Genomic DNA, 27,148 nt, shown 5'->3' on the forward strand with positions numbered 1-27,148 from the left:
TTTTTTTTAAATACCAAAAATTATCACTTGCCCTATTTCTTTAAGCATCGATCTTGTTGTATTTAAGTTCATATCTTTATCAAGTCATTTAAATGCCTGCACTCTGCTATTTACGTTCGTATATTAAATGTAAATGTAAGGTGCATCCTTGGCTAGGCTAAACGGGTCAAGGAAAGGAAAGCTTGAGTTAAAAAAAAAAAATCCCTGGGAGAGTAGATGGTACTGAATTGAGGGGAGGGATACGAGGTTCAGGTTTCAGCTCGACATGGGGTCTGGGGGAAGGACTGGCATTTTGGAATATACGAAGATCCATCCAAGACACAGTGGACATAAAACCGCGGTGCTTGCCCTGACGCGGTGGGTGCAGAGTGCCAGCTGGGGCCCCGCGTTGGATTCCACTTAGTCTTTGGAGGGTTTGACTGCATGGTGCCTTCGGTCTGTGGGATCACACATTTAACACAGAACTGACTGAACGCCTCCACCGTCCCTTCACTTCTCACCCGAGCTATTGCATGTCTAATATTTAGACATGTTCAGCTTTGTGGATTCAAGGACTGTTCTGCTACTTGTAGCATCCCAAGTTGTTTTACTGGCTGTGGTCAGGTGTCAGGAAGAGGATGACCGTAAGTAGTCAATTTGACCTTTTATTCTCTATTGTTTTTTCTTGCAGATAAAAATGATATATGAGTACCAAAGATTTACTACAGTATTATTTAAAATGTGTGTTTGGGGGCCATGAGGGAAGATACTTATTCTGAGTATTCCAGTGTTTATTCTGTAGACTGGGTGAGGAAGTGCAGACCAGGTGAACAGGTGCTCATTTGTACTCTCCAGACACCTGCCGTACAGACGAGAGGTTTTTCATAGTTCAGGACCTAAATTATAGAATTTCCATCCAAATCAATTTAAATTAATGATTAGAAAAAAGACAAACCACGATTCAAGAAGTTATTTGGCCATTAAAGTATCCTGGAATATGTGAATACTCATCTTATACAGTACATTCCACCTGTTAAATGGTAAATAATCGACATAAAAAGTACTCGTCCTCTGGCCAACATGCACCTCCCCCCTAAAATGTAGAATTGTTAAAGAAATATTTAGGAACGCAAGCATAAAAAAGGACAGAAGAAGTAAAAATGACGATAATATTTACATGAATACACTCGGTACACGTTTATCACATGTGCCGATAATGCATCCAGTTTCAAATGTCTGCTGACAATAAGTACTTTTTGAGTCCTTTGGCTTTTATGAACGCTTTGAATCCCAACAGACAAACAGACACATTCTTGTGAATTATAGTGTAGCTAACCACTTGATGATTATTAAAGTAACTTGCAAAGTTATACAATGATGACCCAACCCAAAAAATGACATGGAACCTAATTTAAGGAGAGAGTCACAGGGATTCTGCATTGTTTTTACAAATTTCCCAGTGTGCCTAGATGTCTATTCCCTCAGTAGGAAGACCTGCCCATTGGATTTAAAAGTCACAGCAAGGTTAGACAACTATGACTGTGATTGGAGAGTCGGTCATCGCTAAGATTTGGCAAAATCATTGTGGTCTTGATGTGAAGTGACAGGGTCAGGCAGTACGTGACCTCAGTCTAGCAGGCTCAAAGGGTAGCAGGAGGTCAATGGCACTTATTAGGACTCGCAACACTATGGGGGAGCTAACATATGATGGCTTCTTTATAGTTTTATTTTTATTCAGACTTTTCGCTGTGTAGTCAGTAACAAGGTATCTGCATAGCATCAACACTTCAGATAGTCCCAAAAAGCAAGTAGCAGCAGTTTTCCAGTGGACTGGACAAACAAATTGGTCTTTCTTAACCTGCCGGCATGTTTGTACTGTTGCTTGACGCCACTATGTGGGCCAGATGGAGAATTTTTGGAGACCCCCTGTTTACCTAAGGCAGCAGCTTGTCAATTGGGCACAGTGTTCCTGAAAGAATGTTTCATTCATCCGAGCACCCGAGGCCTAACACATTAAGTACAGTCAGTAAAGTATGGGAAAGACCGATGAGTTACTGTATATGACAACTTTGAGCTTTTGTAAATTTGGGATTTACATAGAGTAACAGCAGTAGCAGTAAAGTGATGATCGTATTCATTCAAATCATACAACTGAAGTGCGTTTAAAATATATATATATATATATATATATATATATATATATATATATATATATATATATATGGATATAATGCGACGGTTTTGTTGAAGATATTTTTTTCCACTCTCAGCCCCCCATGACTTAAAAACCACACATCCTTCATCTTATCTTAATGCTGCCCTCCAGCTTCCTCACATTGTCCTTTTCACAAACAATTTTCTAAACGTTTCCTAACTTTCTCCGAAACTGTCCCTACCCCTTCTCCACCTGCCCTACACCCCCTGCTGGTCACCACAGAGGAGGCAGGTGGCTGCATCCAGGACGGCCAGCTGTATAGTGATAAGGATGTGTGGAAGCCAGAGCCGTGTCGAATCTGTGTGTGTGACAGCGGAGCGGTTCTGTGTGATGAGATAATCTGCGAAGAAATGAAGGAGTGTGCCAACCCCATCATCCCATCTGGAGAGTGCTGTCCCATGTGCCCTACCGATGCCAGTGCCCCCATTGGTTGTAATTTATTTATTCACGTAGCCATAAATAAATTACTCTTTTAGCTTGTCTCACTCTGGCTAACGCTACCGAATGGGGAATACCGCATGATCACCGCTCAAATCGTCTTTGGTTATAGATGTCCTTAAATAGTTGTATTTTTAAAATGCATGATTCCCGAAGAGTGATTTCAAAGTGCTCTAGTTATATTAGTATGGTTTGCATTGACTCACTTTCAAATCTTAAGTAAACTGAAGCAAAATGATGAGGCAAACCTGACCAAGAGGGAAGGCCTCGAATTCCTTGGATGAGGTGATGCTATCTAATGAATCATATAGAAGCTATTCCTTCACTTAACAATGCCATTATAAATTTGAGTAATCCCTCTAGTCGAGTGGATTTCTTCACAAAGTAGATTATTTTTTGCTGCTTTGACTTAACAGGCACTCATCATTAGCATCATCATCGCACGCCTGCTTCTGCTTCAACTCCCTTCTAATCATACTAACCAAGATGGGGTTTTGGCCTGTGGGTTTTGACACTTGAGCATCATCACATATTTTGTGTTCTCTTCTCCTAAAATTCAGCAACATAATTCATAAAATCAATAAAAAAGGTCTAAATGTATTGTCCTTTCTTTCCCATCACCCGTCCATCGACGACATCAGAGACAATCGGCGCAAGGGTGAGACATTTAGAAAATTCTGTCACCACAGCAACACATTCTCGTCAAATATGAAGCTTTCTCATCTATCCAAAATCTGAATTTTTCCTTTACAAACATTCTCTTTCATCAAACAGGGTCAGAAAGGAGAACCAGGCGATATTGCAGATGTAAGTAAACCCTCGTAGAGGGTTAAAATGCATTTGGTGAAAGAATGATAGCTCATGAAGTTGGTTTATTTTGCACTAATAAGGGACCCTGCACCTGTTTAATACAATAAGTGCCACATACTCTCCCCTATACGCTTTCACTTTTTCCTTTTTCCTGGAGTGTTAAATGATCCCCCCCAAGGAGGCTTATAATCATTACGGGTTATCTACACGGGTGCCTTGTTAGACCTTCTATAAATGAGCAAAATCCAACATTCCTGGGACACAATGAAGCCCATTAAATCCTGTAAGACCTTCTCAGCAACTTCATAGCTAGGTCACGCACACATACATACACGCACACTCTAACCAATACACACAGATGCCAGGTGAACAAAGTCAGTTCAAGCAGAGGTGATGTTTTCAACTAAACTTGGCCTGTCAACTCAAATCTCCATCCAATTGTTGTTTTTAATAGCTGATTAGAAGACAGACGACTCCTTGCCTTTTTATGACAATGTTGTTTTTTTTTTTTTAAATCTAACTGCAGGTTGTAGGACCAAGAGGACCAGCAGGCCCCATGGTAAATATCATGATTTTTCATTCTCCGCGCAGGCCGCTAAAAGCTGTTTCTTGGTGGCCCGAGCAGGTGTTAGCCGCACTTGGAATTCTGCTGAGTTGAACATTTTTGCTCTTGCAGGGCCCCCCAGGTGACCAGGGAGTACGCGGACCAGCTGGTGCAAAGGGTGACAAGGTCCGATACAAAAGAAAAAAAAAAATCTACATTAGTATTATTACATTCTCATGATCGTTATAGTTGATATATTCATGAACTGCATAACGGGTGGGGTCCCATTATCATATGAAGCTTTGCGTTCTTCTGAATACAAGATTTTGAATCATTGTAAATTGTTCAATATATTATATTTTTCCCCTCAAGGGAAATGCTGGGCCTCGTGGACGGGATGGCGAGCCTGGCACCCCTGGAAACCCCGGACCCCCTGGTCCACCTGGCCCACCTGGACCACCAGGACTTGGAGGGGTGAGTCCTATTTGAATCCAAAAACTAATCTCTGTAAAGTCACCCCCTCCCCCACCCCAAAATGTTCATTCTGTTTAGACTAGAGCAGATATATGACAGTTTGTGTATGAAAATGATTAATATATTTCTTTTGATGTGTTTTTATTTGTAGAACTTTGCTGCACAAATGGCTACAGGTTTTGATGAGAAGGCCGGAGGTGCTCAGATGGGAGTGATGCAAGGACCAATGGTACGTGCTGCAGACGTACACTGCAAATTTATAACGTCTTAGAGTGTTTTTCTTAAATGTAGTCAAATCATTTTCTCCATCTTGTTTTGAGTGTTAAAGACAAGTTAACAGATGAATGCGGCAGATTATTCCAATTACTTTAAGTAAATATTATTATTTATTCTTATTAAGGCCATACATCTAAAAGTCGGTCTTTTTTTACCTGAATCAAGAAAAAAATACTTTCATACAATGTTCTGAACAATATCTATTCTTAAATTCAGAATATTTCTGAAAGTTTTTTAGCTGAAATATACTAATTTATTGATTGACTAAATCTGTTAAATTTATTTTCAGGTAGCTATTTTTCTTATTTCAACAAACTTTTTTCTAGTAGATTGACACTGAAAACAAGGGAATTTAACTAGTTATAAAGAGGGGTGTTTTTGCAGTGTATAATCTGAGAACAGCATAGGAGAATTAACCCCGCATTCTAAGTGAAATGTTTGCAATGCTGCCGTCTTGTGGTCAAAACCTAAACCACACAGATTCATTTCCACGTGCCTATTTTTTGTGAACTCCCAATATTTTCCTGATTTATAAGTCATTCATTTCATTCAAACTGGATGTGAATGTTCGTCTATCAGTGCCACTGATGGCGCTAGACGTGCCGTCACTGGCCGCCAATGAGTTAAAAAATCCAATGATACTGATGTAACCATGTTTTTAAACATATATTATATATTTATATATATATATTCATGTTTCTCTTGCAGGGTCCAATGGGTCCCCGTGGTCCCCCAGGACCCAGTGGAGCACCTGTAAGTGTTGTAACCACAGCAGAAATCATTCAAAATGTTTCAATTCGATAGAAACATAGAATGAATAACGATTTATTGTTCACTTTTAGGGACCACAAGGTTTCCAGGGTGCCCCTGGAGAGGCTGGAGAGTCTGGTCCAGCTGTGAGTATTGTCACATAATGGATTTCAGGAAGAATACAACTCATAATTGCGATAAAATCATGAAACCAACATTATGTCTTTGTCTTAGTTAGCTCAGAGGATTACATTTACTGACCATTTGCTTCATACTAGGGAGCAATGGGACCCCGTGGACCACCTGGACCTTCTGGAAAACCAGGAAGTGATGTAAGGATACTAATATGATCTTTCAAATCATTTCAAGGACATGATATTACAGAACAGACACAAGAAATTAACATATTTGCAAACAATTTCGAGATTTTGAAGACTCTGACGACATTCAGTGGTAACATTTTATTGTTGTTTCATCCTAGGGTGAGGGTGGGAAACCTGGCAAAGCTGGTGAACGTGGACCCGCTGGACCTCAGGTTGGAGGATGAGCTCAATTTCTTGATGTCATGCGTGGAAATCGTAGAGGGATCAACCTTTTGACTCTTTCCTCTCTCTTGCGTGTTCATTTCAGGGAGCTCGTGGATTCCCTGGGACTCCTGGCCTTCCTGGAATTAAAGGACACAGAGTAAGTGCCCATCACTCCTTCACATGAGAAACATATGTTGTGACACCACTCACTGAGGCCTAACCAGTCTTGTCACCGCTCTCCGTAGGGTCACCCTGGTCTGGATGGAGCTAAGGGAGAGAATGGTGCTGCTGGAGCAAAGGTAAGAAAAACATGAGGAAAATAATATACTTTTATTCTTTAGTTTTTAACATTACTATGTACTATTGTCTCTTTTGACAGGGTGAGGCTGGTGCTTCTGGAGAAAATGGCGCCCCTGGACCCATGGTGAGTCAGTCGCTTTCATTGCTTTTTGTCTTAATGTCAAACAGTAATGTTGTGTGACTGGGATTCTAATGCGATACGCTGTCATTATAGGGCCCACGTGGTCTACCTGGTGAGAGGGGACGGACAGGTGCTGCTGGAGCTGCTGTGAGTTTGGATCTCCACTTTACCTTGTTCTAGTGACTTTGTCTTCCCTGACTTTTCTTTCCCAACGCCACAGGGTGCCCGTGGAAATGATGGCTTGCCTGGTCCTGCCGGTCCACCTGTAAGTAACATTTCAATTTGTTTAGAATATATTCTATTCAGTTGCCATTTAGATTATATCCAACAAAATATGGAACTAACCAGAAGATTTTTCCTCCTGTTTCTAGGGGCCAGTTGGTCCTGCTGGAGCTCCCGGTTTCCCAGGATCCCCTGGAGCCAAAGTGGGTGTCCACCTCCTCTGCCAACTATATTTGAAAAAATATAGCTTGGTAATGTCACTTGGAGGAGGTGCAAATGTTGTAATTTGTACTGCCAGGGTGAAGCTGGTCCAACTGGAGCTCGTGGAGCTGAAGGCCAACAGGGCCCCCGTGGAGAGGCTGGTACTCCAGGATCTCCCGGACCTGCTGGGGCGTCGGTCAGTCATCATCGCCTAGAGCAGTAATCATCTCTAACTGTTCTCAAGATCTTATTGAGACATACTGTCCTTCAACCCCGTGAAATAGGGTAACCCTGGAACTGATGGTATTCCTGGAGCCAAAGGATCTGCTGTAAGTCAACTCTTGTCATATTGAGAACATTGTAGAGCATGAATGTCTCAATTCTGATTTCGGTGTGTCTTTTCTTACTTTTAAGGGTGGTCCTGGAATTGCTGGTGCCCCTGGTTTCCCTGGCCCCCGTGGGCCTCCAGGACCACAAGGAGCAACGGGTCCCCTTGGACCGAAAGGACAGTCTGTAAGTCACTTGAGAATTATCTCAAAATCAATGAAAGTTGGTGACAAGTACGTAATCTTTGTCTTTTTCATGTCTGGCATAGGGTGACCCCGGTCTTCCTGGATTCAAAGGGGAAGCTGGGCCCAAAGGAGAGCTTGTAAGTGTTTTATAGTTGAGTAAATGTTGAAAAGACATTTAGCATGGCTGACGCTACGATTCTATATTTTTAGGGTCCTGCTGGTCCCCAAGGGGCACCCGGCCCTGCTGGCGAGGAAGGAAAGAGAGGCGCAAGAGGGGAACCTGGAGCTGCTGGACCACTTGGGCCTCCCGGAGAGAGAGTAAGGAGTCCCTAGCTTTAAGAACACGAATAGAGAGAGTAAAAACAGCAGCTATAGATGTGTTATTGTCATTCTGATCATGCCTTTTGTAAATCTCACAGGGAGCCCCTGGCAACCGTGGTTTCCCAGGTCAAGATGGTCTTGCTGGCGCTAAGGTGAGTACTTTGATTAAATGCAGTGCTGTAATAATCCAAACTTCTTTCACTCCCTCACCTTTGATTCTCAATGTTCTTCAGGGTGCTCCAGGTGACCGTGGTGTTCCTGGCGCTGCTGGGCCAAAAGGTGCGACAGGTGATCCCGGACGTACAGGAGAGTCTGGTCTCCCAGGAGCTAGAGTGAGTGCCGTGTCACATCATCAGTGCAAGCCAGTGGGACAGGATAATAATGTGAATCATATAAATGCTCTGCCTTATACAGGGTCTTACTGGCCGTCCTGGAGATACTGGTCCTCAGGGCAAAGTTGGACCTTCTGTGAGTATTAGCACAAGCCTCGGCGTGTTGTTTCCATAAGGAAAAATAATAAACCTAAAAATAAATATCCTAGAAACCTTTACATCCTCACAAAATCCACACGTTAAGCTGTTTCTGGGAAAAAAAAAAAAAAAGAAATCTGCCATTGCTGTGATCTCTTCAAATCAGGTAGTACTGTATGTAAAATTGGGCACCAGTAGCTTTATCTGTAAGACTTTGGAGTGTCATAGTTTAATCCTATCTGTAGACTAAATGTACCAATGTTAAGTAGTTGTTAGAGAGATGCTAGCCTAATTCCCAGCAAGTGTTCAGGTGCTCTTAACCCCTTCAGGGACAATGGCCACTACAGTGGACAATGAAGGGAAATGGTATTTTTGCGAACATGCTAATTCACCAAAACTAAATTAATGAAGTTAAAAGAATACAAACTGTTTACGGCCCTAAGTAACACTCTAAAGTTTTTTTTCATAGTATTTAATGGGGTTCCTGTGGGTAATTAAAAAGTCTTAAAATGTCTTAAATTTAAAATCCGGATAATCTAGGTCGTGAATTGTCTTAAATGTTAATGGAAAATTGCAGTAGGTATTAAATTTTCAGATGATGCGTTTAATACCTGGGAAATCACTGTCGTCTTTCGTAAAACTTTTTATGGTGTGTATATGTTTTATTAATGGCCGTGCGCTAAATAGGAGAGTTTGGGATTAATCATTTATACGTTACGTTGTCCACAACCTCGATGTACGTCAACAACAGCGTCAGCAAAATCTTCCATTAGCATAGTGTTAGCTCCCTGGCTGCTATTGACGGGGCTAGACATCCAATTCATTTTGACTGGATTGGAAGTCGATCGCCGTCACTGGCACTGAAACCAGAGCATTCACCGCCAGTCTTGTGGGTTTGGACGGGTCACTTCCTGTTTATTATAGCGCATTTACAGATTACTTTTTGTTGATTTTTAGTCACTTCCTATTCATTTGTGGACATTCTTAAGTCACCTCGTTTTTAGTAACACAAAATCAACAGGAAGTCATCTGCAAATGCCAAAAAATCAACAGGAAATGACATGAAACGTCCCTAAATGAACTTGTTGCTTGTCATTGGCTGCCACCGACGACCATAGACGTCCAATCCTCCAACTACAAATGGATTGGACGTCTACTAGTGATAAACTCTTTCCAAGTCTATCGTAGAATATCATATAAAGATTTCCTGACCCATGTATCAATCATGGTAGTATCGCAATATCGTGAGATTGTCTTATTGTGGGCCTTGTATGGCAAATCATTTTTCTACCTTAATGCAAAGTCTGCAAAGTGTTTTTTTCGTTTGAGACAAAGGGGGTCAAAGCCATTGAGTCACACATGATAGAAGGAAAAACAGCAGTTGCCTGTGGCAAAGTGTGTTTACAGTGAAATAATTTTTATTTTCATCAGGAATTGTTACGACATTTGGGTCTTGAATTATATTTTTAATGTCTTAAAAATGTCTTTAAAAGCATTAAATTTGACTTTTAAAAGGGTGCAAAAACCCTGTTTAACTCCTTGAATATCATAACCATCCAATTCATTTATACCAGGAAGACTGGCTGTGAATGCTAATGTTTCAGTGCCACTGACAAAACTAGACATTCAATCGATTTTGACTAGAAACATTCTTTCGCCGCTCCCAGTCAAAATAGATTGGACGTCTAGCCTTGTCAATGTCAGCCATTGAGTTAAATAAGGGCCCTGTAATGTTTTTTTTCTTTTCTTTTTTCTTTTAATCATTAATTCACGCATGAAAGGGTTAAGGCACCATTCTCACTCACTTGAAATCAAGAGTTGCAGCACTTGTTAGCACTTTGCATTCTGAGATATCTCTATGTGATAAATGAATCCTTGAGCCATTATAATCAGTATAATTAACAAATACTGAACTTCATATAAAAAACAGTGGACCATCATAGTGACCCATCACGCTGAGATAGTTCATAAATATGAATAATAAGTAAATCTGGTGATACATGGCATGGCATGGCTTCATATTCTTTTTTTTCTTGATAGGGTGCCGCCGGTGAAGATGGTCGTCCTGGCCCACCTGGTCCTCAGGGAGCCCGCGGACAGCCTGGAGTGATGGGATTCCCAGGACCAAAAGGAGCCAATGTAATTTTATCAGGATTATATCATCGCTCACTTGGTGTTTCATTATTGAGAAAGAATTACATGTTGTTATAATTAACACATTTGCGTTCAACAGGGTGAGCCTGGAAAGCCTGGAGAGAAAGGTCTTTTGGGTCGCACTGGTCTGAGAGTAAGTGTTCTCCCTTGAGTGGTTTTATTAACTTCAATGACCAAAATGCTAACTGGAGTGTTCCTCCCCGACCAGGGCCTGCCAGGAAAAGATGGAGAGACCGGATCTGCTGGACCACCAGGCCCTGCTGTAAGTGCTTCATTCTCTTCGATTATACTTGATTGCTAATCTTTTCCATTTCGATGCCTTCTGTATTTACTTGAACTGTTGTTTTCATCTTCAATTTCCATTTTAGGGACCTGCTGGAGAGAGAGGAGAGCAAGGTCAGCCTGGACCTTCTGGGTTTCAGGTATGTTTCTTCATCAAAGCCCACAATCATACAATCATGCGCTTTCTTGATCAAAATAGAACTCTGGTGTTGTTCTACATATTTGAAAAAATACACTTCTAATTACGATACCTTAAAATGTTATCACAGAAACCGAGTTGCGTTAGACAAGATAAGAACTAGTTGACCCTTTTAAGCACAGGGGTCACATCAGTAGAGATGTATTCAAAAGTTATCATTAGCTGAACTCGTTAACTGTCAGCTCAGGTGACAGAGTATGTGTTGTGGTAGTTAGTAAAAGAGGGGATTTGATATTCGAAAGTTGTATAGAGGTGGGTAGAGTAGCCAAAAGTTTTGCTCAAGTAAGAGTGGTGTCACTTCAAAATAATATTAATCAAGTAAAAGTAAAAGTAATCATACAAAAAATGTACTCAAGTACAAGTAAAAAAGTATTCTGTGAAAAGAATACTCAAGAAATGAGTAACATTGAGAGTAACTGCTTAAGAGGTTTGATTTTTTTTTTTCAAACAACGACATTTTTTTTCCACAGCACAAAGTTACCTATATGAACTGTTATTATTATACTGTACTATAACATATTACATGACCACATTAAACCAAAGAAAAAAAAACAATTAAAAAAGAAAAAACATTTAATACCGGCGAGAGAAAAAATGTGCCTTCTAGAGGAGAAAACACATTTCCTATTATGAAACTAAAAGAATCATATCTCCGGTTTTTCCATGGTCAATTAGCGCCAAATAAAATCTGGTAGACAGATTAAAATCCACGCTTTCGAGTCATGTTGACAGCAGCGCTATATGTTGAGAACTTAATTTTTTAAAGGTGTTTTAAAGATGCCACGTGATTGAACAGGCCGGCGTGATCATAGAATGGCAAGCTTGAGTCTGATTGGTATAATGGAGGCATGTGATTATTGTTGCAACGTCTCTTTGGTTAAACTGGTTGAGCCCCTGTTGGCGTCTCTGTCAAAAAATAAAAGTAAAATCTAATATGTATAATAAAGAGGAAAATTGTAACGACTAGTGTAGCCCAAAGTAGTGGTGTAAAAATACTGTGTTTTCTTCACAAATCTATTCAAGTAAAAGTAAATAGTGTGACTTAGTAAAACTACTCTTAGAAATACATTTTTCTCAAAAAGTTACTCAAGTAAATGTAACGGAGTAAATGTAACGCGTTACTAACCTCCTCGGGACTTATAAAATAAAACAAAAAAATAATTAAATTTTAAAATAAAAATGTGCCTTTTTTTTCTTCTTATCGATTACAATTTGTTTTAATGGAGAAAAAAAATAATTGTATTTTTTGTTATTACACATGGTTTTTATTCATTTGCATTTCTTTCCTTTTTTTTCTTAATTTATTACTATTTAAATAATTGTTTTCCCACCCCCCCAAAAATGGATCCTTCCATATATTCATTCCAGTACATGCATTTTTTTTTTTTTTTTTGCTCATTGCCCAATACACGCATGCAATACTAATGACTGCATATGGATGTCAAATACGTGCAGCTAAACATTTTTCCGTGGACCGCAAGTGGCCCCTGGGCTACAAGTTTGAGACCACAGTTCTATATGAATGATTAAAAACATTTCAGGAAAAAAAAAAAAGATTTGTTTATGAAAAAGTTCATCCTGAAATTACTCCAAAGCATTCGTTTTTCGAGAATTCCCCAGTGAATATATGCTTTCTGACTTCCAAAGATGTAGACGCACTATAGAAATAATCTTTTTTTTTTTGACAAATAGGGTCTTCCTGGGCCAACTGGTGCACCTGGAGAGGCTGGAAAACCCGGAGACCAGGTAATGCTTATTCAGTCCAGCATATCTATATATTTCAAATTTGGATGAAATACAATTATACCATAGTGTGCTGGTGTTGAGCAGCTAGTTTTGCATTCACTTAAATTTGAGCAGACAATCAAGGATTATTCTCCTTGTGCATTCATTCTGTTCCTTATATAAGTATTGAGATTTTTTTTCTGCCAGCAAAAAAGATAAAACAGTGGTGAGCATGATATGCAGATTATAAACAAAAATAATCTGTTTCCTGTTTCTCTCTGCAGGGTGTTCCTGGAGAGGGTGGAGCTCCTGGCGCTGTTGGACCTAGAGTGAGTTTTCATGATCCTTTCCTCGCATTAAATCAGTGCTTCTCAATTATTTTCTGTTACACCCCCCCTCAACCCCATAGGAAGATGAAAACATAATTTGTCTATAAAATTATTATTATAATGAGTCGCCTCTGCATAACATTTTCTTTTTTTCATACTAAAGAGAAAAAGAGTAATATAGATCAACTTACAATAAAGTATAACTTTATTAACATCATTTTGTTTGTAACAGAAAAGACTTCAAGCGCGTCAATTTCCCTGAACTAGAAAAAAAAAAAAAAAGTCACATCCAATTTGGAATAATACACTCAAGGCGCATTTTTTGAAATTTTGATACTGAAAAATAAAATTGAATAAAATCAATAAATAATTTGAAAAAATGTAATTAATTAGCAACATTAACTCATGAGGATAATACGCTTACTTCATAAAAATAATTATGAAGTCAATGTGTGGGGTTATTTTGCACTGATAAACTTTGTATGCCACCTTATATGATGTTAACAGTGCTCGCTGGTTTACTGATGCAACACTGACAGAGCGGGACGGCACGTTTTTTGCAGGGGAAAAAAATGAAGCGACTTATCTATGTGATTGGGGTCTAAGGTCTTTAAGTGACGTCTTAATTGATTTGGCTTCCTGCTGTCCGCTGCAAACATTTCTAGACTATAATTAATAGACTGGTCTTTCCTCGTCTTTCACTGTACTAAAAGTCAAAGCCAAACGCTACATACATACGCTTCGTCATATATTCTCGTCTTAGCTCTTCATATCTCCAGTGCTCTTTGCTGTGTGCTCTTGTTTGGCAAAAATGCTGTGCACTCTGAAAATAAGAGCGCCACTGCCACCCACTGAGTGGATGTGCAATTACACTATATCCTAGTACGGCAAAAAGTATGTTACCCCGAGGTCAAATGCGCCACGCCTGGCATCGCTCTGGGGGGCGTGTCCCACTATTTGAGAGGCACTGCATTAAATGGAGAACATACACAATATGTAAAAATGCATTGCTAAAAACTGTACATTGTACATGAATCCAACTGTACTTCTGTTAATTCATGATACTTGTTTTCCAACAGGGTGAACGTGGTTTCCCTGGTGAGAGGGGTGGAGCTGGTCCTCAAGGTCTTCAGGGACCTCGTGGGCTTCCCGGAACCCCTGGAAGTGATGGCCCGAAGGTCAGTAAGGATCCAGATTTTTTTTTCTCATACAGTAAAGCACCAGTTCATGCTTTACCAGCTCCACTTGGTCGTCAACTATATATTTTTTCCAAGTCAAGTGACATCATTCCCTTTTAGGGAGCGATTGGACCTGCTGGAGCTGCTGGACCTCAGGGACCACCTGGCCTTCAAGGTATGCCTGGAGAGAGAGGAGCCGGTGGCATCCCAGGAGCCAAAGGAGACAGAGTGCGTGACAAATTGTTCTTCAAATTCGTAATCCCTTATTATAACAAGAAGAATTAACATGGGGTTTTTTGTCCAACAGGGTGATAATGGTGCAAAGGGACCTGAAGGAGCTCCTGGAAAGGATGGTTCTAGAGTGAGTCCACTAATAAAAAAATTGTTCTTACTTGTTGGCAACCATTGATTCACACTTTCTCTGGTCCTCCTCAGGGTTTGACTGGTCCTATTGGTCCTCCTGGACCTGCTGGACCCAACGGTGCCAAGGTAAGATAAGAGGTGAACGCACTGGTGAACGCTAAATCACTATCTACTTGATAATTACTCTTGGTACCTTCCAAGTTGTATGCATATAATCATGGTTAACTTAATTGTCTCTCTTCTGTCTAGGGTGAGAATGGACCTGCAGGGCCTTCTGGTGCTCCTGGCGTTCGTGGTGCTCCTGTAAGTATACCACAGTGACTTTAGGACAGGCTTTGGAATATGCCACTTTAGGGATGAAAAGATTAAAATGCTTTGGTAATTTCTAGAAACTTCACAGGCCTTTTTAAAAAGACATTCAGTGACTTTCTATTATGTCCCCCCTTAATATTAGGCATGTTGAAATTGCTTTAAATGCTAAATTGTCCCGCAGTGTGGGTAATAGACTTAAACCATAATTGCCTCAGTTGCTTTAGATTTTTGTTCATTGTGTCATTTTCAGTTCATTGCTTTTAATACTACTAAATTCCCAATATTATTACTGTGATACTTGGGGTGATAAGCAATGACCAGGCAAGACCCAAGAGTCTCATTAGGCCAATAACACATACACTAGAAAATGTAATTTCTGGAGAAATTGCGTGGGGATGCTTTGCTCTCTCATTGGTCACTTCCTGAAGATTTTCGGCCATTTCCTATTGATTTTGGAGCATTTTCAGGTCAAATACTTGTTAACTCATTGGCTGTCCAATGTCCATGTCTAATATATTTTGAAGAATGAACATGAGCATTGACAGCCACTTCCCCCGAGTTTAAACGAATTAAATCATGTCTACAATTTACAATGACATATAGTTAAAAAAAAAAAAAAAAAGCATTTTAAAATGATATTGTATAATATCGACATCGGTTTTTCATTATCGGTTTTGGGCCAATGTGCATGTTGCCTTCAAACTTTCAAAGTGAATGTAGAAGCCTTCTACCTTTGTACAAGTGCTGATCACAGCTTAGCACAACTGTTATTCTTATTCACCATTAGATGTCTCCAATTTAAGATGATTGGGATTTTTTATGTGAGCAGACCATCAAAAATTAAATGAACAATAAATGATTGAAAAGTGATGAACACGGTAAGTCCACGACTGCATATATCGGTATGGATTTGGCATTGGTATCGGATTTTTGGAGCTGGAAAAAATCGGGATATCGGTTAAAAAGTATTTATCAGACAACTCAGGTAAAGGACAATGACAGGTAATACATTGACTTTGGGTCACATCCTTGTTAATTTTCGGGTACCAGCTGGTCACTTCCCATTTATTTTATGTCACTTCCTCCACATTTTGGGGCATTCTGAGGTCACTTCCTGTAAAATTCGGATCATTTTCTTTTAAGATTAGGGCATTTCTGGGTCACTTCCTAGTCATAGGACATTTTCTGTAGTCTTGGGGGCTTTTTCGGGTCACGTCGTTTTAAAATTGGTATTTTTTTTCCTATTGAAAATGAATGGGGATTCAAATTTTGGTTGAACCGTACATTTTTTGCAGAAACTGTATATATCTTATGTGTGACTTGATTCCCTCAATTTTCATATGCATAATAAAGGTGAAACAAACAAATCTTTTAGGAGATGATAGAAAATTTTGTTTAGAAATGAACAGGGCTTTTTTTCTGTTTAAAAACCTGCGTTTTTGCCACAAAAAATAATGTCAGGGTCAAAATCGAGAGAGAATCGATCAAAGTGTGTGGGCTGTGCATCGTGCTGCAGAAGTGGATAAGAAAAAAATACAAATATTATATGTGAGGAGCTTTGTTTTGTAAAGCATCTCAATAATTAATCATAATTAACATTGAATAGTCATATTAATCAGTGATTTTTATACTGGTTGATTACACTGAAGCATACTCTGATGGATACTCTTCTTACCTCCTGCAGGGTGACCGTGGTGAGGGAGGTCCTCCCGGGCCTGCTGGATTTGCTGGACCTCCTGTAAGTACAATTGATGAGTTACTGTATGTGTGTTGCAAAGCCCATATGCCAGTGCACACGGCCAATGTTGCACCTTCTGTGATGTATTTAGGGTGCCGATGGTCAGCCTGGAGTCAAGGGAGAGCTTGGGGAGAGCGGACAGAAAGGAGAGGCTGGTGCTTCCGGGCCTCAGGGACCATCAGGAGCACCTGGACCTGTGGTAAATACTCAACCTTAGACCTTAAATTAAAGCCAATTATTCAAGTATTTATGATGAATCTTTGTCTTTGTCAGGGCCCAACAGGTGTTCCAGGACCTAAAGGAGCCCGTGGTGCTCAGGGAGCTCCTGTGAGTAACACATTAAAAAATAGAAAATATTTAATTCTCTACGTTTGAAGGATTTTGAATATTTGGCACACAAATCCAGAGGCTAGACAGAGCAGTCATTTAGATATTCAATCTGACAAAATTGCATCAGTCAAGCAATATGGAAATTAGGTATGAAAGTTTGGTGATATCTGCAGTCTGTCTTTGACAGTGTTGTTAAAAATGGCGTTAGAGTATAACGGCGTTACTAACGGCATTATTTTTTTTAGTAGTGAGTAATCTAATTAATTACTTTTCTCATCTTTGCAACACCGTTACCATTACTGAGGATGTAAAGGCGTGCGTCACTATGCGTAACTACATTGGTTGAATGACGCGAGAAAAGTCTGAGAGACACGGACTCCTGGAGAGAGCAGAGCGGGAGTGTGGAGGAGGGAAGGGCCTTGTGACGCCGTTGCAAACGCGATGCTAGGTGGCTCCAACTGACTGTAGCCGATAGCCTACAAACTACGCCCACATGATGCTACACACATGTATATAGAACTAGATGCGAAATGACAGACTCGGCGGTGTTAGTAAACAGCCACCATCTTAAAGCAGCAGACTTCTCAGGAAGGCTCTGTTGAAGAGAATCTTCCTAGCATACCTAAGTAACTTTCTATCTAAAATACTCCTAAATCGGCAAAATTTTGATTTGAATCTATACATTTAAATGATGAAACTGTTTAAAAACTTTCACATGTCAAAAGTATACAGAAGGGAACTAATACAATACCGGGAGCAATTTTAACAACTTTAACGCTTGATTTACAACATTAAATGACTTCCAAACATAACAAAGGTTACTATCTAGTTATCGCAATATCCGTGATACCCCTGTGTCTAGTTAAGTTTATGGTAAAGAATTGGACTAGGGCCAGTCGTCCCAAAAATCCTTTGAACTTCACATAGTGTGACCGATGTTTTTTTTTTTTTTTTTTTTGGAATTTGGAATGGGAAAAAAAACACGAAAAGTAACACCAGTTACTTTGCCAAGTAACTAATTATTCTTACATTCAGGTAACTGAGTTACTAACTCAATTACTTTTTGGGAGAAGTCATTTGTAATTGCAACTAATTACTTTTTAAAGTAAGAGTAACAACACTGGTCTTTGACAGGGTGCCACTGGTTTCCCTGGTGCAGCTGGCAGAGTGGGGTCTCCTGGCCCTAATGTAAGTATATGTATTCCGACATAATCTAGAACAATTAATTTTTGACTGCAAACGACTAATGTTTTCTCCGACACAGGGTAACCCTGGTGCTGTTGGACCCGCTGGCCCGGCTGGCAAAGATGGACCAAAGGGTGCTCGAGGTGATGCAGGACCTCCAGGAAGACAGGGAGATGCTGGCCTCCGAGGACCCGCTGGTGCACAAGGAGAAAAGGGAGAACCTGGAGAAGATGGACCCCCTGTGGGTGACCCTTTTCGATCGATTACATTTCCAATTCCAGGAGGAGCTTCGTACTGGAATCTTGCATTGTCTGTCTGCATAGGGTGCTGATGGACCTTCAGGGCCTCAGGGTTTGGCTGGATCGCGTGGTATTGTTGGATTGCCTGGACAGCGTGGAGAGAGAGGTTTCCCTGGTCTTCCTGGACCATCTGTAAGTGCTTGATTGCTTCTGGACTACTGTGCTATAGTTGCTTTCAATATGATTTAACATCCATTGTGAGGGACCATAATTGAGTTATTTTTTTGTTTAGGGTGAGCCTGGTAAACAAGGATCTCCTGGATCTGGTGGCGACCGTGGACCTCCTGGACCTGTGGGACCCCCTGGACTTACTGGACCAGCTGGAGAGACTGGAAGAGAGGTAAAACATGATACATCCCATTTAAAAAAGATATACTAGTATATAAAAAGTATAAAGTTCATATCTGTTTTATCTGGAACTTGTATGTACAGCATGTGACACTTAAACCAAATATACGATCCTAAGTAAATGTGTGCAATATGAAACTTGTATAATATGGGAACTTAAAAGAACAATGGTTTACAGGAATTGCACATACTGTACATACAATAATCTTAGTAGACATGTGTAAAATCAAACTTATATGAGTTAGAAAACCATCAGTGAAACTAAAATCTTGCAAGGATTATAGAAAACACAACTGGTGCAACGGCACCTACACGATACATTGAAATAAAAATAAATATATCAATCAATCAATCACATGGAAAAGCACAGACACGTAGGTACACGAATGTGATTTACATTTTCTCAAAGACAGGTAGCTCATTCTCTCAACCGATTGATTTTCTTAAAAATATTACAAGGGTAGTACATAAGGGTGTCAACAATAATCGATGCGGCGATGCATCCCGATGCGGGGCAGGGACGATTCGATTCGATGCGGGCAACACGCTGAATCGATTCAGCCCATTTTAAAATATATAAGTACGTTGAAAAATCTTCCCTGCGCAATTCTGGTGATGCAATGGATTTGGTTTCCCCATTTGTATTGTTATTCTCATGTTTACCTGTAGAGAGAGCTACTTTACATTCAAAGCAAGCCCGTTGAGGTTAGATCTGGCCTAAAACAATTCCAGCCCAACCCGACACGGCCCGTTGGTATTGAAGCCGACCGGCCAGATCAATTAACTATAGATTTGCATGCCCGAGCCGAGTGATGCGAAAAAAAAAAAAACGCAGCAGCAGCAGCAATTTATTTTCATTTCTTCAAGTTTTCTTACTGTTTAAATAGTCTACATATTTTTATAAGTTATAAAAGCCTTTACACAACGAAATAATGCTGGGAAAGTTTAATATAAAAAAAAAACACGGTTTTGCAGACACACAGAGGAGAAGATTCGAAAGGATCACATTTGCCTTTGTGTGCATAAATAAAAGTGTCTTTCCTAACAAATTCTCAGTTGGCAGACAAAAAACGCAAGTTTACTCAATATTTAAATCGTCTACATATTTCTAGGAGATTTATAAAAGCATTTACTCAACAAAATAACGCTGGGAAAGTTTAGTATTTAAAAAAAAACCACAGTTTTACAGACACACAGAGGAGAAGATTCGAAAGGATCACATTTGCCTTTGTGTGCATAAATAAAAGTGTCTTTCGTAACGAATTCTCAGTTGGCAGGAAAAAAAACGCAAGTTTACTCAATATTGAAATAGTCTACATATTTTTGTGAAATCATTTACACAACAAAATAACGCTGGGAAAGTTTGATTAAAAAAAAAAAGAAAAAAGCAAGGTTTTACAGACACACAGAGGAGAAGATTCAAAAGGATCACATTTGCCTTTGTGTGCGTTAAGATATATATGAAAGTATACTATTTTCATTTGACTTCAACCAGGAATCACACAAGAGCCAATAAAAAGTTGTTTAATGTCTGTCCGCTTGTGTTGGCTCATGATTCACGAAAAATATGCTTTGCTTTAGAATTTTAATGCATCCCAGGCTTTAATGCATCGCAATGCATTGCCGAATCGAACCGTATCGAATCGTGACCCTCTGAATCGAATCGAATCGTGGCCTTCCGAATCGTAATCGAATCGAATCGTGAGGGCGGTGTCGATGCACACCTCTAGTAGTACATAATGTTTTAGCAATTACAGTAATCCCTTGCTACTTTGCGGAATATCGCGGATTCACGACTTTGCAGGCCGTAATTTATGAAAATGTGCTGTATATCTAATAGATCTGAAAACTGATCTAATTTCATCAAATCTGTTAAAACAAATAATAATGATAATAAACACATTTTATTTCAGTGTATGAACAATAAAAGAAGCTTATAATAGGGGGGAAACATTTTAATTTATAATACACAAAGAAATTGGTGCATTTAGGTGGAATAAGTGGGCTTTATTGTGCTAAAAATACGTAAATAGATCCCGCTTGGTAACATGAAAATGTTCTTTTTATTTGCATTTCATCAACATGTACCAAAGTTGTGACTTTTATTACAAGGTTAAGCATAAAATTATTTTTCAGTTTTGCTTAGCATCTCAAAATTTGCCAATTTTATCAAAAATCAATAATCCTGCATATTTGGGGGCAGTTTTAACAAACTTTCATGGGTGCGCAGAACTGAACAACAGACCTGAAAACAAAAATACATGTTTTAGTTCATTTGAATTACATGACACATAATGCACCTTTATGAAGTCTATAAAGAATATATATATAATACACCCTTACATGCAGAAAACCTATACATAATGGAATATATTCATATATGAAAGACGTATGTAACACTGACATGTAGTTAAAAACGTAAAACAAATATAATTTGTTTATACATTGGGACCTCTACTTACGAAATTAATTGGTTCTGGAAGTAGTTTAGTAACCTGAAAATTCTGGAAGTACAGACCCATTATCCATGTAAACGCCCTAATCTGTTTCGAGCCCCCCAGAATTCATACATAAATCTTTTATAATGCATCAAAACCTGTAACAAACACATGTTGCAATTATATTATTGCACAATAAACATAAAATCAGAGTTGTGCATAATGTAAAAAAAAAACAAAAATAGAGTGAAGAATTAAAGTACACTCATGTAAAGCTCTCAAAACACAAGTGGCAAATGAAGAGGACGCTGGGATTCACACATACACAAACACTTGAGGTCCCTCTTAGCCAATTAGATGCCAGGAATGCTAGGCAATAGCCAATTGCTATAGGTATTTTACCTTCAGTAAAGTCTAGGAGTTGCGAGTATCAGCCACACTGTATTTTTGCCTTTTTTATCCTGAAATTTCGTTAGTAACAAAAGGCAATATTTTCCCGTGGAGGCGTGTCTTAACCTGAAAATTCTGTACGTAGAGACGTTCACAAGTAGAGGTACCATTGCACTTTCCTTTTATACCACATATATAATTTTTACTTGTTTCATAATCAAATCATTCAACTATGTTATGTGAAGAAAATGCGAAAGTGGCCACTTATAAAAATTGGAATTGATGTAAATTTTTTAATGTAAATTTTTTGATGTAAGTTTTTTTTTCTATTACTTTTCCATATGGGATGGGCGGACAGACATATCACCGACATAAATGAAGACCACAGTATATGATGTGCAGCGTAATTCAGTTGATGAAATTGATCCCTCTGTGTTTCAGGGTACCCCTGGATCAGATGGACCACCAGGTAGAGATGGAGCTGTTGGAATCAAGGTGACATAAAATAATCCAAATCCTTCCAAATTGAGAGGGGAAAAAGATAAAATAGGATTTTACCAAAAAAACGATGGCAACAACTAAGACAGTTTATCTTCTTTTAGGGAGAGCGAGGTAACACTGGTCCTGCTGGTGCCCCTGGAGCTCCTGGTGCCCCCGGTGCTCCTGGCCCCGTTGGACCTCTTGGCAAGCAGGGAGATAGAGGAGAGTCTGTGAGTACCACACAAAACATCAGATAAGATCATATAAGGCCAATTTGAGTGAACCAATTGGATTCAAGCAATGGTGAAATAGACTTAGTTAAATGTGAACACGAGAAAAAAAATCTCTGTTCAGGGTGCCCAAGGACCTGCAGGACCTCCTGGACTCGCAGGTGCACGAGGAATGGCTGTGAGTATCAACTCAGAATCAATTAATCAAGTTCTGAATAAAGTTGACTGTATTTTAGCTAAGTGCCAAATGACGTTATGAATTTTGAGACGTGACTTTTGTAATCCAGGGGCCCCAAGGACCACGTGGAGATAAGGGAGAGAGTGGTGAAGCTGGCGAGAGAGGACAAAAGGGTCACCGTGGATTCACAGGTCTTCAGGGTCTTCCCGGACCTCCTGTAAGGATCTCACAGCTGTTAAAATCTTTCATTTGTCTCCGCTTTGTCGGTTAATCTGGTGTTGCCTGTTCCGACAGGGTACCGCTGGAGATTCTGGTTCTGCTGGACCTCCAGGACCAAATGGAGCTAAGGTGTGAACAAAAGAAGAAAAAGAAAAAGTTTTCCATCTTGTAGCTTGTAACAGCAATATTTGATGGTAATGGGGTTCACAGGTCGGCCTCTGTGCAATTCTCCAATTACTTGCCGAAGATTGGGACAGCAAAGTGTGAAGGCCTTAATTACCCGCCAGTGTGATAAGATGGTGGCGGAGGCAATTTGTAATTACACAGTGTGAGCGAAAAGAGGCTGACACACAGTGGGAACCACTTTTACTCTTGTTGGGATCAGAATAGGCTGTTGTAGATGAGATATTAAACGGGGGATCATGATAAAAGAAATGAAGGAAAATGTCACCACCTAAATTATCTTCATACATCATAAGGCATGAGTCTGGGGGGGAATGAAGTAATAGAGGGAAATGTCTTACTTAATCAGACTTTTGGATGGTAGTGAACCAAAGTAACTTTAGAAATCATTCATATTTATATCACGGCCACCCGTTACGCTTTTGACTGAGCACTCGCTGTTTCTTTAGGGACCACCTGGGCCAAGCGGACCCGCTGGCAAGGATGGATCTAACGGACAACCTGGCCCCATCGGACCACCTGGGCCTCGTGGACGCTCTGGAGAAAGTGGCCCACCTGTATGTCATATAGAACATAATTCAATTCCAGATTAGGTTTCTGTGATATTTTGCCTTCTAAAGCATTTGCTGTTTTTGCCATTCTTCAGGGTCCTCCTGGAAATGCTGGCCCCCCTGGTCCTCCTGGCCCTCCAGGACCCGGCATTGACATGTCTGCCTTTGCTGGTTTGGGTCAGACTGAGAAATCTCCCGATCCACTAAGATACATGAGGGCTGATGAGGCCTCCAGCTCGCTGAGACAGCATGATGTCGAGGTTGATTCCACTCTTAAATCGCTGAACAACCAGATTGAGAATCTGCGCAGCCCAGATGGCTCTCAGAAGAACCCTGCTCGCTCCTGCAGGGACCTCAAACTGTGCCACCCTGAGTGGAAGAGTGGTAAGTATATATTTATGTAATCAACAAGTAGTAAGAACTCCTGGACTTTCAGCGTTAATAACTTAATATACTCGACCACCCACCTTTCTCCATCTCTCAAGGTGACTACTGGGTTGACCCCAACATTGGAAGTACAGCTGATGCCATCAAGGTCTTCTGCAACATGGAGACCGGTGAGACCTGTGTCTACCCAAGTATCGCCAAAGTACCGAAGAAGTCCTGGTGGACCAGCAAGAGCAAGGATCGCAAGCACATCTGGTTTGGAGAGGCCATGAATGGAGGATTCCACGTAAGTGCAATTAAACTACCTTTTAGGCAGAGTTGGGGAGTCATGCGTACTTGAGTAACTTTTGGAGAAAAATGTTCTTCTAACAATAGTTTCTACCACACCATAATTTTTACCTTTACTCTAGTAGATGTGTGAAGAAGACACGCTACTCTTTACTCTATTTCTGCCAGCACAGTGGCTTGCCCAGTATCACCAATCATACGTAGCAACAATAATCAAAGGACTCCATTATACCAATCAAACGTAAAAATCCAACCACATGACCACACAAGCTTACAGTCGAGTCTTATGATCACACAGGTGTTCTAATATATTACAGTCTTCTAATCAAGTGGCGTCTTTGATGTGCCGTAAAAAAAAAAAAAAAAAATTGCTATTTTAGATAGAGCGCTGCCGTCAAGATTATATAGTGCAGGATTCAGATTATCTCCCAGTTTTTTATTTGGCACTGATAGACAGCAGAAAACCAGAAATAGGATCGTTTTGATTTCATGGTAGGAGATATGTTTTCTCCACGCTTATGCTCTTTGGACGGGTGACGTTTCATTTCTGTACATTTTTCTAGTCAGAATTTGATGATTTTTGTGTATTTTTTTGGCTTGACATGGTCATCTTATAGGTTATAGTGTAATAAAAAGTTCATATATAACATGTTGTGCTGAGAAAAAAATATCGTATTGTTTTAAAAATAAATCAGACATTATAAGGAGTTACTTTGTACTTGAGTAGTTTTTCCATCGAATACTGTTTTTACTTGTACTTGAGTAAATTTTTGGGATGACTCCCGATACGTTTTTTTTTTTGTTACTCTTTTTGGCTACTCTACCAATGTCTGCTTATAGGACAATGATCATACAGTATGGTACTCTCTTCAAAGTGGCTAATCACCTCCCCCTCTCACTTGTGTGGTTAAAGTTCAGCTACTCTCAGGATGGCCCTGCTGCCAACGCCGCCAGCGTTCAGCTGACCTTCTTGAGGCTTCTTTCCAATGAGGCGTCCCAGAACCTCACGTACCACTGCAAGAACAGCATTGCCTACATGGACCAGGCGACAGGCAACCTGAAGAAGGCTTTGCTCCTGCAGGGCTCCAACGATGTGGAGATCCGCGCAGAGGGCAACAGTCGCTTCACATACAGCGTGTTGGAGGATGGTTGTAAGGTGAGTGCAGATTCCAGAAAACGTCATTATAGATATAAGTGAGCGCGAAGCTGACACGTCCCATCTATTTTCCACCAACAGAAACACACAGGCCGATGGGGCAAAACTGTCTTTGAGTACAAAACACTGAAGACCTCCCGTCTGCCCATCGTGGACATTGCTCCTATGGATATCGGAGGAGCGGATCAGGAGTTTGGCGTGGATGTTGGCCCAGTCTGCTTCTTGTAAAGTGACCCCCCCCAGAAAAAAAACAGGAAACAAAAAAAACTCAACCATGAAACACTATCCGCAATTCCACAATAAAGAAGACTGGAAATGTAAAAGAAAATTGATCTCACAATGAAGTGCTCTCCAAGTTGGATGCTAGCACTGAAGGGCATCGGCAATAAGTGCATCTCTGTCTACCCGCTTCCTGAGATCCAGTCATGTTTCCCATGGCCCGCTATTGACAGGTATGAGTCCGGAGGAAGAGGGACTGAGCAAAAGTTGTGGAGAACTGAAACATGACTTGATATCACTTATTTATTGTCTCACCTGAACGGGCAGAGATGAGGTAGGACTGGAGGGGTTCACTTTGTAAGTACGACAAGCCCCTTTCCACTACAGAACAGCCGCTCAACCTCTGTCCCAGTCCTACTCCACCTCCCTCCCTGTTCCCTCCTGTCACACCTAATATGGCATTTTGAAACCCGTGAAGACCAATAAAATACTCTCAAAATCCAGGTACTCCACGCCTGTCCATCGTGAGCAGGAGCAAAACCTTTACTGTGTATTATAAAGCCTTGGTTCTATTGTTGTAAAGGTCTGTGTTTATAAGCAAACAGATGGTGTTATGTGTATTTCCAATTTATGTGTGTACATGTGTTTATATGCACACCAACACTTTTTTGGAAAGTGAGGTTACATTTGGGGTGTATGTTCCAAAGTCCTATACTGCCCATCAAAGAAGGGACTCTTACTTGGCTCTCATTCAAAATTGGCTTAGTAAAATTCCTAAGCAATTTTTGTCATTTCTTGTCGTCCAAATGGTTTGAAGCTACCTCACGCTGAAAAACAAAATGAAAATGTAGAGATGACCACAAACACATCTACTATCAGGCAAATCCTAATGGCTGCCTTCGCTTCAGGTGGCGCTCTCTTCAGAAGGTGCTATGAGTTCTGCAATTGTCAGTACCAAAAGACCCCCCACCCTACCCCCTTCCCACTAGCCTCACACCACACACTCACACTCCACCCTGGATAAAGGGTACTCTCGGGTAAGACCGGTGGAGACTGGGTCCACTTCAAGACCTCAGCTGAAGTCCACACACCAAAGCCGAACCAAGTCGCTCAATAAATACCAGGGTGGGACGTCTCTGTGTGCGTGAGGGTGTGTACATTTTTTAAATTAATTTTATTATGATCCATTTTGTTTTGATTGTTACACTTCTTATTGATGTAAATTGGAAATAAAAGGAAAACAGAATGAAGTTGATTTTTGCCTTGAGTTTTCAATAAAAGTATGACAGGCGTGGGAAAGTTTTCGTCTTTCTTTTGACCTAAACCTTTGGACAGTGTGCTCCGTCTTTGCACCATACAGTGGTACCTCTACTTATGAAATTAATTGGTTCTGGGAGTAGTTACGTCACTGAATAGAGACGCGTTATTAATGTAAATGCTGTAATCTGTTCCAACCCCCACAAAATTCAGACATAGACCCTTTATAATGCATAAAAATGCATCAAAACATGTAACAAATACATGTTAAATAGAGATTATTTCACAATAAACATAAAATCTGAGTTGTGCGTAATGTAAAAAAAAAAAAAAAAAAGAATAAAGAATTAAAGTACACTCATGTAAAGCTGGCGGAACACAAAGGGCGAATGGCTTGGAAACACACATACACATACAGTAGAGGCCCCTCTCAGCCAACTGGACGCCAGAAATGCTAGGTAATAGCCAATGGCAGAGCAGCTATAGGCATGTTATGTTCAGTAAACTCTAGGCGCTGCGAATACCTGCCGTACTGTATATTTGCCTTTCGAATCCTAAAATTTCCTTAAT

At 40.2% G+C, this 27,148-nt stretch overlaps 1 protein-coding gene across 3 annotated transcripts; it reads left to right on the forward strand.

The window, feature by feature from the left end:
* Nucleotides 1–348: 348 nt before the first annotated feature.
* On the forward strand, nucleotides 349–26,524 carry col2a1a (collagen, type II, alpha 1a). Of its 3 annotated transcripts, XM_057829530.1 has the most exons (54): nucleotides 349–623; nucleotides 2,417–2,623; nucleotides 3,274–3,290; nucleotides 3,407–3,439; nucleotides 3,969–4,001; nucleotides 4,119–4,172; nucleotides 4,359–4,460; nucleotides 4,612–4,689; nucleotides 5,445–5,489; nucleotides 5,579–5,632; nucleotides 5,765–5,818; nucleotides 5,968–6,021; nucleotides 6,117–6,170; nucleotides 6,259–6,312; nucleotides 6,393–6,437; nucleotides 6,528–6,581; nucleotides 6,655–6,699; nucleotides 6,806–6,859; nucleotides 6,955–7,053; nucleotides 7,142–7,186; nucleotides 7,272–7,370; nucleotides 7,453–7,506; nucleotides 7,580–7,687; nucleotides 7,789–7,842; nucleotides 7,924–8,022; nucleotides 8,105–8,158; nucleotides 10,201–10,299; nucleotides 10,394–10,447; nucleotides 10,523–10,576; nucleotides 10,683–10,736; nucleotides 12,488–12,541; nucleotides 12,805–12,849; nucleotides 13,929–14,027; nucleotides 14,148–14,255; nucleotides 14,335–14,388; nucleotides 14,463–14,516; nucleotides 14,640–14,693; nucleotides 16,387–16,440; nucleotides 16,532–16,639; nucleotides 16,714–16,767; nucleotides 17,905–17,958; nucleotides 18,035–18,196; nucleotides 18,279–18,386; nucleotides 18,487–18,594; nucleotides 21,872–21,925; nucleotides 22,033–22,140; nucleotides 22,265–22,318; nucleotides 22,428–22,535; nucleotides 22,613–22,666; nucleotides 23,170–23,277; nucleotides 23,367–23,655; nucleotides 23,757–23,944; nucleotides 24,860–25,102; nucleotides 25,184–26,524. In XM_057829530.1, the coding sequence occupies exons 1-54, from the start codon at nucleotides 530–532 to the stop codon at nucleotides 25,328–25,330; spliced, it is 4,473 nt and encodes a 1,490-aa protein (XP_057685513.1). In that variant the 5' UTR covers nucleotides 349–529; the 3' UTR covers nucleotides 25,331–26,524. The 3 variants fall into 3 exon arrangements, with proteins under 3 accessions (XP_057685513.1, XP_057685514.1, XP_057685515.1); XM_057829531.1 differs by lacking the exon at nucleotides 2,417–2,623; XM_057829532.1 differs by lacking the exons at nucleotides 349–623; nucleotides 2,417–2,623 and adding an exon at nucleotides 2,917–3,133.
* The last annotated feature ends 624 nt before the right edge of the window (nucleotides 26,525–27,148 follow it).

The sequence above is a fragment of the Corythoichthys intestinalis genome, chromosome 2, assembly GCF_030265065.1.
Source record: "Corythoichthys intestinalis isolate RoL2023-P3 chromosome 2, ASM3026506v1, whole genome shotgun sequence".
In the NCBI taxonomy this organism is placed as follows: Eukaryota; Metazoa; Chordata; class Actinopteri; order Syngnathiformes; family Syngnathidae; genus Corythoichthys; species Corythoichthys intestinalis.

What these genes read in the sequence shown, in the direction of transcription:
- col2a1a (XM_057829530.1), top strand. Translation starts at nt 530, where the DNA reads ATGTTCAGCTTTGTGGATTCAAGGACTGTTCTGCTACTTGTAGCATCC. An exon ending in CTGGAGCCAAAGGATCTGCT is followed by an intron (nt 7,187 to 7,271) that starts GTAAGTCAACTC and finishes CTTACTTTTAAG; the next exon opens with GGTGGTCCTGGAATTGCTGG. An exon ending in CTGGAAAACCCGGAGACCAG is followed by an intron (nt 12,542 to 12,804) that starts GTAATGCTTATT and finishes TTCTCTCTGCAG; the next exon opens with GGTGTTCCTGGAGAGGGTGG.